The sequence below is a fragment of the Phacochoerus africanus genome, chromosome 15 (assembly GCF_016906955.1).
Source record: "Phacochoerus africanus isolate WHEZ1 chromosome 15, ROS_Pafr_v1, whole genome shotgun sequence".
NCBI lineage: Eukaryota > Metazoa > Chordata > Mammalia > Artiodactyla > Suidae > Phacochoerus > Phacochoerus africanus.
In genome coordinates, this window is record NC_062558.1 from 50,748,949 (window position 1) to 50,762,107 (window position 13,159).

At 54.9% G+C, this 13,159-nt stretch overlaps 2 protein-coding genes across 3 annotated transcripts in view; both read left to right on the top strand.

Annotated features, from left to right (window-relative positions):
* Positions 1–7,025, top strand: part of CRKL (CRK like proto-oncogene, adaptor protein) — a 30,305-nt gene extending 23,280 nt beyond the window's left edge. The window contains exon 3 of the mRNA XM_047760350.1: positions 3,747–7,025. Within this exon, the coding sequence (XP_047616306.1) occupies positions 3,747–3,881 (135 nt within the window). The 3' untranslated portion in view covers positions 3,882–7,025. The remainder of the gene's footprint in view (positions 1–3,746) is intronic.
* Positions 7,026–10,988: 3,963 nt separating this feature from the next.
* Positions 10,989–13,159, top strand: part of LOC125115454 (leucine-zipper-like transcriptional regulator 1) — a 28,786-nt gene continuing 26,615 nt past the window's right edge. The window contains exon 1 of one of the 2 annotated variants that reach the window (XM_047759414.1): positions 10,989–11,067. The gene's annotated coding sequence lies outside the window, so the exon portion shown is untranslated. The remainder of the gene's footprint in view (positions 11,068–13,159) is intronic. The other variant, XM_047759415.1, reaches the window with a different exon arrangement.

Sequence of the window (13,159 nt, forward strand, 5' to 3'; positions counted from 1 at the left end):
CTGGCAAATTTGAACAATTGAAAGGAAGCTAGTGGGACTGTGGGCATGGGCAGAGAGGCATGAAGTGAGGGCAGAGATGAGAGGAGTCAGGAGCTGACGGGGCAGAGTCTTGGAGACAGGCTTTTGGATGTTGCTCTTGTGCAGGGAAATGGTGTTAGGGGGTCAGAAACAGTAGTGACCCAGTTCTGTGTATATATTTAAAAGGGCTGTCCTCTGCTGTCCTTAGGCCCTCATGCCTGTCACTTCTCTTCTGAGAACCTTGCTGTTCTGCTTGGCCATCTGTCTCCAGCATTTGCAGGATGGCAGCCTTAGGTTTTTTCTCTCCTTTCCTTGATTCTGCAGACTTCCTGGAAAGTAGTTTGCGAGAGACCTGTGACATGGAGTACAGCCAGCTCCCTCCTTCAGAGAGTGCTGCTGGGGGTGAGGGGGCAGGAGGAGCAGGAAAGTAGCCTCCTTGGGCCTGTCTGTCAGAGCTTAGGGCACCACAAGGCACCTGCCTTTGCTGTCCACAAACCTGGCAGGTGGTTTTACAGAGCATCACAAAAAGAAGGTGGGGCAGCAGAGGGAGGGGAAGTCTCCTGCTTCGGATGCCATGGAGCATCAGTGGTCAAGGACTGGCCCTGGCCCTTGGCCTGGGCCGGGGAATTCCTTGGTGAAATGGTGGGAGCAGTAGCCAGTGTGGTAGGTAGGGGTCAGGCTGTGGGAGAGGAGGGTGTTGGGAGTTGGGCTGATTGGGCTGCGGAGGCGGGAAGGTGGCCAGGCTGGTTGAGGCTGGGGGCCCAGAGGTGGGGGTGTCAGCAGGAGGTCAGAGCTTGTTCCTGGTCTCCAGGACGTGGGAGAGGGCTGCCAAGGACCAGGTTTTTAGGAAGGTGAGACTTTTCTTCTACATTTCTCAACTATCAGCTAAGTCTACCTCAGATTACAAACTTGAGGCAAGATGTACACTCTTTGGGCATCTAAAGTCCAATTGAAGATAGAAAAGGCATAGATAAAAGATGAAATTCCCAAAGTATCTTTTTTAGGTACTGATCTTAGTCCACATGAGTGGGGCAAACCAAAACCTCAGTCTTGGGGAGAAGCCACTGGTCCTGACACCTGCCAACAGCTCCTATCAGCTGCAGACAGCCATAGCTTTGTTTCCTTTTTGTCACAGCTATTCTTTTTAAATATCTTGTCATTGTGGGATCTGGCTCTGAGTGCAGGCCCACCTTCATGCTGCTTGGGTGACCACGGACCATCACCCCTTTTACCGAAGGGTCCAGCTGGATTGTCACTAGCTCATCTGTTCCCTCCCCCTAGTTCATAGAAACTTCCTATAGGCAGGCACCCACACATGCTCTTACTTGTCCTTGCCTTTTCTTGTATGTATGTATGTATGTCTTTGTTTTTGCTTTTTATGGCCACACCTGGCATATGGAAGTTCCCAGGCTAGGGGTCGAGTCAGCTACAGCTGCCAGCCTACACCACAGCCATAGCAGCAGGGGATCTGAGCCGCATCTGTGACCTACACCATAGCTCATGGCAACGCCAGATCCCCGACCCACTGAACCAAGGCCAGGGATCGAACCCCCATCCTCATGGATTCTAGTTGGATTCATTTCTGATGCGCCACATTAGGAACTCCTTTTTTTTTTTTTTTAAACGGAATTTATACTGTGTTCTAAGTATGGAGCTTCGGGGGATAGAGTTCTTTTTTCCATTGTCATCTTGTCACATACTCCCGAATAGCCCAGTTTCCACAAGGTGAGAGGTTCCATCTGGTGACAGCGCTGCTTTCTGCACAGAAGCAGTGACTTTCTCAGTGGGTTGGGGGTTGGGGGGGCGGTTACAAGACACTTGGTATTTATTGGTTCCATGAGCTAGTAGTGATGAGATGAGCAGGTACAGGGTGGGGAGGAGAGTGGGGAGTTCGAGATAGGACATCAGGGGCAGAGGGTAGCTCGGTGGGGAGCAGGGCAGTCGAGTGGTGCTCGGTGCAGATGGGCCAGGCCACTCTGGCACCCTTCAGGGTGGCAGGGACAATGGTGGCCAGGATGAGTGCTGCCTGGCCTTGTACCCCTGCTCTCTGGCCAACCAGCCCGTGATCTTGGAGAGGGCTCCAGCCTGCCTTACAGGCAACTGGTGTGTTGAGAATTGGGAGTGAAAGCGAGTCTGAAAGGGCCCTGCAGGCAGATTCCTGACTCACAGTATCCACTGACTGGACACCAGGCCCACACTGCAGCTGGAGCGCATTTCCTCTCCATCCTCTTGGGGTATCTCCCCAGCCTGAGCCCTTTCCATGTGCTCAGGTCAGGACAAACTTGCCAATGTACCACTCAGTGGACATTGCTTCCTGCTACCGCGTGGAGCCGTACAGTCATCTAAGCCATGTGTCTCCTGCCCTCCTCCCCCACAAGGAGCTGTTCACTGGTGCTTTCTTACAAATGGACCACAAGCTGTGTTAGAGTCTAGAGTTCAGTTCTCTGTTGAGCTCTTCCTCACCTTAGATACCTTGTGTTTATTTAAACAAGATGGCTAGATTTTGGCACTTCTTCTTGAGCCCTATATTTGAAATCATTCAATGAATGCTTCAAAGATAGCCTCCCTCCTCTGGATCCGCCTCGGAAAGCATCCTCCTTTTCCTCAGCGTGCAGTGGCTCAGCAGTCCACCTGGAAAGGCAGGTGTGGCTCCCCCGGGGCCCAGCTTCTCAGTGAAGGCACGTCCACAGGCCCACTGGACCTGGTGGACTTGTCGGGCTGCTCTGGCAGCTCTGGGGTTCTTGGTCACATCAGGCCAGCAAGTCAGCTTGCTAGCCCAGTAGCTTTGGCAGGAGATGTGTCTTTCCAAATGAAACTGTGCATGGAACCCCATTGTATGCAAAATGAGATTTACAGGACTAACTTAGGGAGGCAATTGGGATGGGGACTGTGACAGTGGGCAGAAAGCATTACAAAAAGTGCAGCTGGTAGCTGAAGTCTTGGTCAACCCCAGCAGCTAGCTCCTTTCTGAAGGCTCTTTGTTGCAAGTGGTAAGGGGTGTCTTTTACCCTTGACCTTGCACTTTTGGATGAGCCTTCAGTCAGACACATGGGACAGAGTTTCATTCGAAGGAAAGTGTACGTGAACAGCAGTGAGCAGGGCAGCTTAGGATAATGTGGGAGCACACTTGACTCTGCTTTGGGTTAAAACTTTAATAAAACAATTTAAAAATTCAAGTCCCAGCAGGACATTCGTTAGACCTTTAAAGTACTTCCTTAGATCTCTGGGGTCTCCACAGACAATTTGAAAACCACACTCGTCAGAGTTGCTATGGCCACTTGAGGAGCAGAGACCCCCCTGCCTGGTGCCTGTCCTCTAACAGTAGGTGGAATTCCTTCCCCTGGGACTGCCACAGCTGGGTCCACACTGCTGGGTAGGGAGGCAGCAGGCCAGATGTGTTGGTGGCAGCAGTCCCTTCCCATGTAAATTAGGGGGAGATGGGTCTTTAGTGCACTTTTTGTGTGCGTTGAACTGTTCTTAGAGAGTCATGGGCTCATTCTGTCCCGTTGGAGCTAGTAGCCGGGAGAGCAAAGACCGAGCTCTGCCTCAGAGCGCATCCTGGGCTGAGAAGCACCCTGGGCTTATTGGTAGTTCCTGGTGTCTTTGGCACGGCCTGATTTCAGGTTTAAGCACTGAGAAGAATGAGTGGGTCCTAAGAACAAATGGAACAGTGTGTGTGATTTAGTTTTTGGAGAAAATGCTGACTTTGTCTTTTCTCCCCCTTGCAGGTCGGTGACATCGTCAAAGTCACACGGATGAACATAAACGGCCAGTGGGAAGGTGAGGTGAACGGGCGCAAAGGGCTCTTCCCCTTCACACACGTCAAAATCATCGACCCCCAGAACCCTGATGAGAATGAGTGACGCCACCGCCCCAGCCTGCTGCTTTGTTGTCCTGCTTTCCTTGGAGGTGGGAAAGTGTCCTCGCGGCAGGCCACGCACTGCCATCATCCAGCTTCTGCAGCGGGTAGCTTCACACACATTGGAATGCTCACGGTGGCTGCCCAGCATCTTGTATCATAGTCGTGTTGTCAGTAGACGATTCTAGAGTTCTTTGGATCTGAACTGGAAACACTGGTGGAGGCACACAAGTGAGAGAGGGGGGTGAGGACAGGGCTTCCTTCTGGCTAGTGCCCTGCCTGTCCCTGGGGCTGACCACCCGTCCTGCACGAGCTCAAGCCTGTGGCCAGCATTGCCCCCTGTGAGCCATGGCACAGGGCCCAGTCGCCAGCATGGTTTTCCTTGAAGAGCGGAGGAAGTGGACCTTACAGGAGAGAGAATTCTGCCCTAAACTCCCCACATGTGACTTGGCTTTTCTTTTTTTCCCTCTGCTCTTTGGTTTGGTTTTGGAAGACTTAATTAATCAGACTGTGTGTCCTGAGCAGGTTTTTAAGTAGCAGGTTAGATTTTTGTGATGATACAAGGGATGACACGTGCCTGAGCTTCTAAACTGAAGCCACAGTATGAGGAAGATAACTCTGAAGAGGCGCCTTCATTGTCTCGGTTGCCGGTAGTACCTTGTGCTGCCAGATAGCAAACCAAACAGCAGCTGCAGCACTGCAGGCTGTGTGCACAGCCTCTTGCATGACATTGTCCTCAAAGGCATCACAGTTGGGGGTGGTTCACCTTGTTTGCCAGTGACAGGAGGACACCTGGCTGGCTTTCTGTCCAGCCTTCCAGCACATGTACCCCTTTGAAGTATAGGACCCTAATTTCTCTAAAAAGTCATTGAATTTGTTAATGGATCTTGCAGTTCCACTCAGTGCCCTGATTGCAGTTCACTCTCCTGCCCAGCCCAGCTCACCAGGCTGCCCAAGAAAGATAGTGCTGCTAATGCTGGTCCCAGCCCTCCTGTGTCCAAGATGTTGTCAAGCAAGGAAAATGCAGGCCCTGGACATTAGTTGATATATTTGACATCTTATGGTTGAGACTTCAGATGCATCAGTAATCACTTGCCAGTCTGATGTTAAGGTTTTCCTGTTGGTTAAAGAGACCTTTTCAGACAAGCCAGCTGGTCCAAGTGTGTGGCCATTCGTGCGCCAGCAGCAGACTGGAATTCTGGAAACTTGGTGCTGTTGGCTCTGCCTGCCCTTCTGGGCACTGGTAAGGACAGGCCTCAGCCTGGAGTGAACACAGTGGAGCCGGGGTGGGGTAGCCACTGAGTGTGGCTATAGCCATGGCCCTGGCTCCCGGGGGCCTCCAGTTTTTAGGTTAGAGCAGTTACTCTGGTGATAGGACCAACAGGGTAAGCGTTTCTCACTCTCTTGAATCAAGTGTTCCATCAGGGAGGTAACCATCATATTGAAGGATCTTGAGAGTGTTGAGATATCACGGTCCATTTTGTGGGCTGTTGCTGATTAGTGGGAACTGTGGCTGCCTCCTGCCCAGAAGGTGCATGTCCATTGTGGCTGCCTTCCATTCTGAGTCCAGCCAGCCCAGCCCAGCCCATGACAGGTGGCACATGGGTGGCAGGGTCCCTGTGCTCTGCCTGAAAGTGACCAGGTCTGAATACAGAATATGGACTGTGTGCCTTGTTCAAAGTGGGCACACACCCTAAGGCCACACACCAGATTTCGCTGAGATGCTGGGCAGCTGTTAGTGACAGTAGTTGGCTCAAGTGTAAGAAGTATATGGCCATATTGGAAGCAAGGTTTCCTTTCAGCCAGAGTCCGAGCCCCCACAGACCTGGGTCTGCTCTGTATTTCAGCCGCTGCACATTCTCCAGGGCTGCCAGGAGATTTGGAGCCTGAGATGAGGCAAGCCCTGGGTTCTGAACTCTTGGCTGTGTGCCAGAAGTAGGACCCTTTCCACTTAGCACCTGAGTAGTTTTTTCATAAAGCAGGGGAATTTTTTTTTTTTTTTTCTTTTCCCCACACACTAAATAGACAAAAATACAGCACCCTGCCTTGGCTTTGGGCCTGGGCCCCTAGGGTCTGGAAGACTGCTTCAGAGGGGACTGGAATCTTCCAGAGCTCTGCCCTCCCTCCTGGCGGGCTTCTTCTTCTCTAGGATTGTTCATTGTGGCTACTGCTCTGCTCCCCTGTGTGTCAGTGAAGAAAATACAAGGATGTTAAATTAACTCTCTTGGGAAGAGAACAAAACATGGATGAAAGAGTATTGACAGTTTGACTAAAAACTTATCCTGAGAAGGATCTCCAGCACAGGAGTCATCCTTATCACCTCTACCCAGCGTGGTGCCACGTGATGACAGGTAACGGAGAGAAGAAGGCATTGGCTGTCACTTGACAACTTGTCACCCATATGGGACACTTCCTATGCTCTGTCCTGGAGCCCAGGCAGCTGGCACTGTGTTGACTTCTCCCCCAGCTGTGTGCAGGCCAGGCGGGCTCGGGCCACCGCCATGGCTCATGTAGTGTTTGCCCAGAGGAACATTTTATTTTTGAAAAGGGATGATGTGTTTTTGTGCCAGGTGTTTATAATTTAATCCTTTAATAATATTATGTTCATTAACCTCTTAAAAATGAGTGAATCCTTGATTGTTTTAACACCTCACCCAAGACACCACTGAGCTCTCCCTCAGCTTCCAGAGGTCTGCGTCCCTGTAACTGCTGTCGGGTCCCTGAGCTGGGCGTGCGTTCCAACCGAGTAAAAGGACAGTCCTCTGAGACAGGGCAGTGGTCTCTGCAGGAGGAACAGTGGCCTTGCTTCTCAACGGTCTTCACTGTGTGTTTTAAAACGACAACAACACAACACAAAACTCTCTTGACCTGTAACTTAAAGATCATAAACTTCAGGCAATAATATTTTCTGTGTAAGCTTTTAAAATTATTTTTGGGGATCATAGCTTGTTTTATTTTGTGCTATAAAATTAACAGTATTAAATGACTTATATTCTTAGAATACATGGAGTGTCTTTCTTAACAGATCAGTGCCTTTTTATTTTTGTATTCCATTTTACGTTATTGGTCCCAGCATCAGACCCTTGTTTCCATGGCCTGTTTGTACATTGTCTCAATAAAACTTGCATCAGCCGGTGGTGGCAGCGGCTCTCGTGTTTCAGTGTCTCCTCAGTCCTGCCCAGAGGTGCTTGACCCATGCCGGCGCTCCACAGCTGAGCACCTGGTAGACCTAGGGAGAGGGGAGGGGCCGGCTTAGGGCTGTGTGTGTCCCCCTGTGTGATGTGGAGTCTGGGAGGAGGAGCAGCCTTGTCCCAGTTTAGGGCTCAGGGACACCCATCTGGCTTTCATAAATCCTCCTGTCTGTGGTCCTCCAGCTGCACTGCCGGACCTTCAGGTGTGCAGCTCATCACCCTGCCACCCCATAGCCAGATCTGCTCCCACACCTGTTTTGTCCTCATGTTTCCACAAAGCGGCACCCACCAGAGTTTGTGTCTGGCCGTGCTGCCAATGCCCACCCAGCACTGGCTTTCAGGACTCTATAGAATTGAGAGGTGGAAATACCAAAGAAACCAGGCCTTAGAGGCTTTGAAGAGAGCTTTCAGCTTGGAAAGGGATTTGGTCAGCAACATGGGCTGGGCTTCCTTGGGGGCAGGAAGCCTGGGAAGTGGGGCTACCTCCCTGTTGGACCTGCGGTCCTGACAGCCTCAGGGTGAGCTTGTGGAGGTGAAGGCCTATGTGGCAAGGGCCTGCGGAGATTAGGACAGTGCCTCCATAGACACCTTGTTTATGGCCAAATGATAGCCACTGTGGCCAAGGCAGCCAATCGTCAAGGGGTATGGGTGCTGTTGCCAATGGGGTTTTTTTGTTTAATGGCCGCACCCTTGGCATATGAAAGTTCCCAGGCTAGGGGGTCAAATAGCAGCTGCAGCTGCCAGCCTACATCGCAGCTCACTGTTGCTAGTGTTTTGATGATAGAAAATCCTCAGGTCTAAGGAAGGGTTGCAGGGGTAGGGCCGCCTTTTTTCTCTTGGGCTGACTCTGGCTCAGTCCTTGCCCCAGGGGCCTCCTGGCCCCCCTGGTCTTTTTTTTTCCTACAGACAAGTGGTGAAAACCCCTAACCTGCTCCTTCCTTGCCTGTGACGTGCCTCCATGTCAGGCCACCACCTGGAGCCCAGCACTCAGCCCACACTGGACTGGCATATTCTGAGTCCCCAGAAGTGGCTGTCTCACCTCCTGCCTAGATGCCTTTTTTTTTTTTTTTTTGTCTTTTCTAGGGCACACCCGCAGCATATGGAGGTTCCCAGGCTAGGGGTCTCAATGGAGCTGTAGCCACTGGCCTATGCCAGAGCCGCAGCAACAAGGGATCCGAGCTGCATCTGTGACCTACACCACAGCTCAGGGCAACGCCGGATCCTTAACCCATTGAGCAAGTCCAGGGATCAAACCTGCAACACCACGACGGGAACTCCTAGATACCTTTCTGATGAGCTTCTATGGGTCTGTCTGTTCTCAGCTCCTGTCACTCCCCTGACCCTCCCTCCCTCCATGGGGACTGGAATAGAACTGGTCACCCGTGAGCCTGGGAACTGGACAGGACTCAGGGCAAACCAGCAACGAGGGTGGGGGTGGGGAGAGGCTGGGTTGAATAGGTATCGGGAAGCTGGCTTCACAGAGTCAGAGCCCCAAGAGAATCCAGAGTGTGCTGGGGACACAGCAGTCAGGCCGTGTAGACCACCTGGGATGCAGGGCAGCTGAGCCACCATAACCAGACCAACCCAGCAAGTCTGGGATGAGACAGTGAGTAGGGAGGGGTGGGGCTTAGCCCAGGTTTGCCAACCTCAGGACAAATTCCAACCTCTGCCTCTGTAAGAATAAATCGCAGGGTGGCTGAGGGCTCAATTCCCACCCATCCTGCCCTCATCCCAGCATTCCTGGGACCAGCTAGACAAATTGAGGTCTCCCCATCTTGATATCCACAGGGAAGAGACCACTCTGCCCGCAGATGGCGAAGTTCAGAAGGGCCCTGCAGACCTTCAGGCTGGCCTCCAGGGGGTGCCAACCCCAATGTCATATACTGCTGATCTCATTTTCTGACCTAAAAGACTGTCCTGCATAGGTGGGCTTGGAGACCCTCTACTGCAAGCACTGGGGAAACAGGGTGGGATATGTAAGAACAGACAGGCTTGCATAGTGGGGGGAGAGCCCTGGATCATCCCCTCACCTTCCTCTCATGCCTTGGCCTTTGGGGTGTCTGGGGCTCCATTTCCCTCTTTGCTACTCCCCCATTGGGTATAGTAGAGATCACCTTGCCAGAATCAGCCTCAGGCTGCCCAAAGCTCAGAGGTACCCTAAGCCTCCCCATGTTGGATTCCCAGGTTCATTCGCACTACCCCTGAGCCTAGGGCCTACCTTCTGTTTCAGCTCTTTGTCTAGAGGATCTCATCATTTCTGCCCCACCAGGGGGCAGCCAGAGTCCGCCCTCAGGGCAGAGGCTGCCACAGAGGGTTCCCCCTTTGTCAGGGCATCTCCCCTGGTCATTGGCCTCTTTACAGACCCCACACTGACCTGGTCCTCTCAGTGTCATCTCTGGCATCCCAAGCTCGCAGCCCCCACCCCACATCCTGAGTGCCCTTGGTGTCCCCCTGGCTCACCTGTCATGGTGTCTTGGAGGCAGCCTGAGCTAGAGGGCATTGCAGTCACCCCCAGATTCTTGGGGAACCCAGGGCAGAAGGGGTTCACTGACTCACAAAGGTCACAGATTAGGACTGAAACTGCACTGGAGACCCTGCAGCCTTGGCCAGCTGGCCAGCCAGGACCTACATCTCTGCCCTGCCTCTCAGTAGCAGTGTGGCTTTGCAGAGTCCCTAACTTCTCTGAACCTCAGTTTCCACATCTGTGAAATGAAGATGGTACTGAGAACCTTCCTCCTTGGCTGTTGTGAAGATCAGAGGAAGAAGTGCAAGCAAAGCCACAGCCATGGTTATTTATGGGGCACACTGCATTCCTGACTAGGGGGCTGTTGGAGGTGGGTAGGGCTGCAAGGTCAGCACACGTGTGGAGCAGGGACAGGCTCTTTGGAGGCCAAGGCCACCAGGCTCAAGCAACACCATCTGCCCAGTGACAGCACGACTCCTGTGACCCTGGCAACAATCTTGCTATGGAAACCTAACATGGCCGCAGAGGGATGGGTTGAGCAGAGCTGCCTGTCCCTCCAGGCCTCGCCCCACACCCACCTGCAGCGTGTGACCCATGTAGACCCTGTTCCTGCCCCTGGTGTGATTCAGCCTCCCTGAGATTCCCCTTCTGTAAAATGAGGGCAGTTGTACTTGCTCCCTGGGCTGCCTCGGAGGCTGGTCAGCCTGGCACAGGGGACTGTTGCTACTGTCCTTGTCGTCCTTACCTGAGGGGAGCAAGGCCCAGAAAGGGGGAGATGGCAAAGCTAACAAAGGAGCAATGATGACAGGACAACAGTTGGTGGCCCCATGTGCTTAGTGCTGGATGAACCACCATGTCCTGGAACACTTGCTTCTTTCATCTCCCACATGGTCACTGAGACCCTGTTTGCTGGAGAGACAAACCCTACCTGAGTTCAGCGCAGAGATCTGGACAGCATAAGAAAACCTGAGGGGCCAGGAGCCAAGCAGCAGGGCTGAGACAGTCTTGGAAGGCTGCTGGAAGAGTTTCTTGGAGGAGGGGACACAACTCCCAGTGCACCATTGTAATTTATGAATATAACGTTCTCCTGGTATAATGACAAGTGGGAAAGAGAAAATGTAACCAAATATAAAATAGAACGTTCTGAGTGTGGACAGAGCAGAGGGGAGGACAGCTGGCCAAGGGGTCTTGGGCCGTCAGGAGCTGTTTGGTTTTTCTTTCTTGGGGAGGTTTCTGCGGGTGATTCAACTTGCCCCACACCGCCCGCAGACGTTCTGAGAATTGGGAAAGAAAGAAAAGGAAAAAGACCGGAGCTCGGCCCAGCATGGCGCCCCTTGGGGTCGCGAAGATGCCGGCGACCCAGACCCGTCCGGGCGCCTGCGGCCTTCCCCCGCCCCCGCCCCGCCCCGTCCCGCCCAGCGTCCCGCCCGGGCGCCCCATATGCACCGGTCGCCGGGCCGCAGTGTCGCCGCAGCGTCGGCCCCGCCCCGCCGCGGCCCCAGCGGCTCCGGAGCGGACGCCCGCGCTGAGCGCAGGTGAGCCCGCGGGTCCGCCCGGGCCGGCACCCGCCCCGCCCCGCGCCCGGGCTGGCGCGTCGGGGACTCGGGGGCGGCCGCCCGGAGGGCAAGGGCGGCCCGGGCGCCCCCTTCTTTCTCCCCTCCCCCGCCGTGCCGCCTGCTCGCCGCGGGGCCCTACTGTGTGTGTGCCAGTCGCCTTCCTGGGCTGCCCGGCGGGTGCGGGAACCTGGCCGGAGCGGGAAGATGGCTGGCAAGGGCTTCGGGGAGCAGGGCTGTGCGCAAAGGCGGGAGACTTGCCCTGAGCCCCGAGGGGTAGGAGGGAAGGGCCGCAGCCCTCAGGACGCCGGGAGCCACTGAGGGCGGGAGCGGCAGGAAGGAGCCCCTCAGGGTGCGCCTGAGAAGGGCCCAGGGATCCCCGGAGAAGAGCCAGTCTGGGGCTGAGAGGGGAGCAGTTTTGCCCCACCCGCACCGCTGGGCCCTGGAACTGGTCCAGGGACAAGACACCGGCTCCTGGTAGGTAATTAGCACTGTTATAGCTTTTTGGCTTTGGGTAGTGTGTGGACAAGGGACAGCACTCCGAAACTTGGGGTACCCTCTCCTGGTGCCCCTGGCCAGGACCTTTGCCTTGAGTAGGGACATCTGGAGGTAGGAGGCTCCATGCTAGCCTGGCACTCAGTAGGCCTGGAGGTTTAGTCCCTCAGTAGGCCCAAGACCCTGGAGGGAAGACACCTGGGCCCCAGGAAAGGGAGGGAGCCGCATGCACAGGCACCTGGTGGCAAATTGAAGTCCCACTTTTTCTGGAATCTGTGGCCCAACAGTGAGGCCTGAGGCCAGGCATGAAGGTGGCAGGCAGGGCAGAGGCAAAGGGACAGCCAGGATCTGGGGAGGGGCACCCTCATGCCAGGGAGGAGCAGGTGGGGCAGGTGGTGGCTCAGTTTTACAGACCTGCCTTGGGGGAAGGAGCATGCGTGCGCCCAGGTGGCCTTCAGTTGACACTGCCTCCTCACCTGTGATGGCCCTCCAGGGCAGGTGACACCAGGTGCCAGGCAATAGACAAGCCTTCTCCAGCCTTTCCTCCCTCTTGGCCCCCTGCTCTCAGACACCCACCCAGGCCCTTGAAGAAATCTGGAGAAGACCATGTGGGCCTCAGCCTGCCGAGGTCATGTAAACAAGGCAGCTACGCCTTTGTCCTGGGCCTTCCAAAGTCCAGTGTGTAAGCTGCATCTTCCAGAAGGCCCACCTTGTGGCCTTGAGAGGTCCTTGGCTGTGGGGCTTCCTTTGTTGACAGGGTGGCCTCTTCCCCAGCCCCATGGCTTGAGGGTGATGTGGGGTCTTCCTGGAACAAACTAAGATGGGAGGGATTGGAAGGCCACCTGGATGCCCCTACCTGCTGCTTGACCTTGGCAAGCCCTTGGCCCCTCGGTTTCCTGGGCATGACCTCAACACCAGGGGCATTTGTGAAGAGCAGAGGAGTAGGGTAGAAGCCAGGGCTGTGTGCCAGGCCTCCTTTTCCCCCAAGCCCATCAGGCCCCGGGCTGGCCGCCCACTTCTGTTCACATGGAGCTGGGTTTCCCTGGGGACCAGTGGCAGGGCCCAGCCCCGCCCCCAGCCCCTCCTGGCCACAGCTCACACTGGGAGGAGGGGTGGAGGCTGAGCTGCCTGGTCTCCTGGACCCCTGCCCCCTTGCCCTGCCTTCCAGGGCCAGGCAGCTCGGTCTACCGTGGGGCTGGGAACGAGAAGCAGTGGCTGTCCTTGGAGGAGGTGGGTATCAGGGCTGACAGCCAGGGTGGGGCCAGGGCCAGGGAGAACTAAATGTCACCCCTGTGGAGGAGGAACCCACAGGATCCCTAGGATCAAGAAGGCTCTGGTCTGCCAAACTGACCCAGGCTGGACCCCAGGCATGTGGCCTCCCTGGAGAGGGGAGAGTCCTAGGGTGCCTAGACCACAGGCTTTTAGAGGGCAGCAGAGGTGGGCAGATTTCCTGGACCTAAAGGGCAGCTGAGGTTGGAGCAGAGGGGCCCAGGCAAAGGGGGAAGGGAGGGAGAGTGCTGAGCTTGGGTGGCCTGGAAGCGGGGTTTCCTCTGGGACCCGGCTCCCCTATGCACCAGGG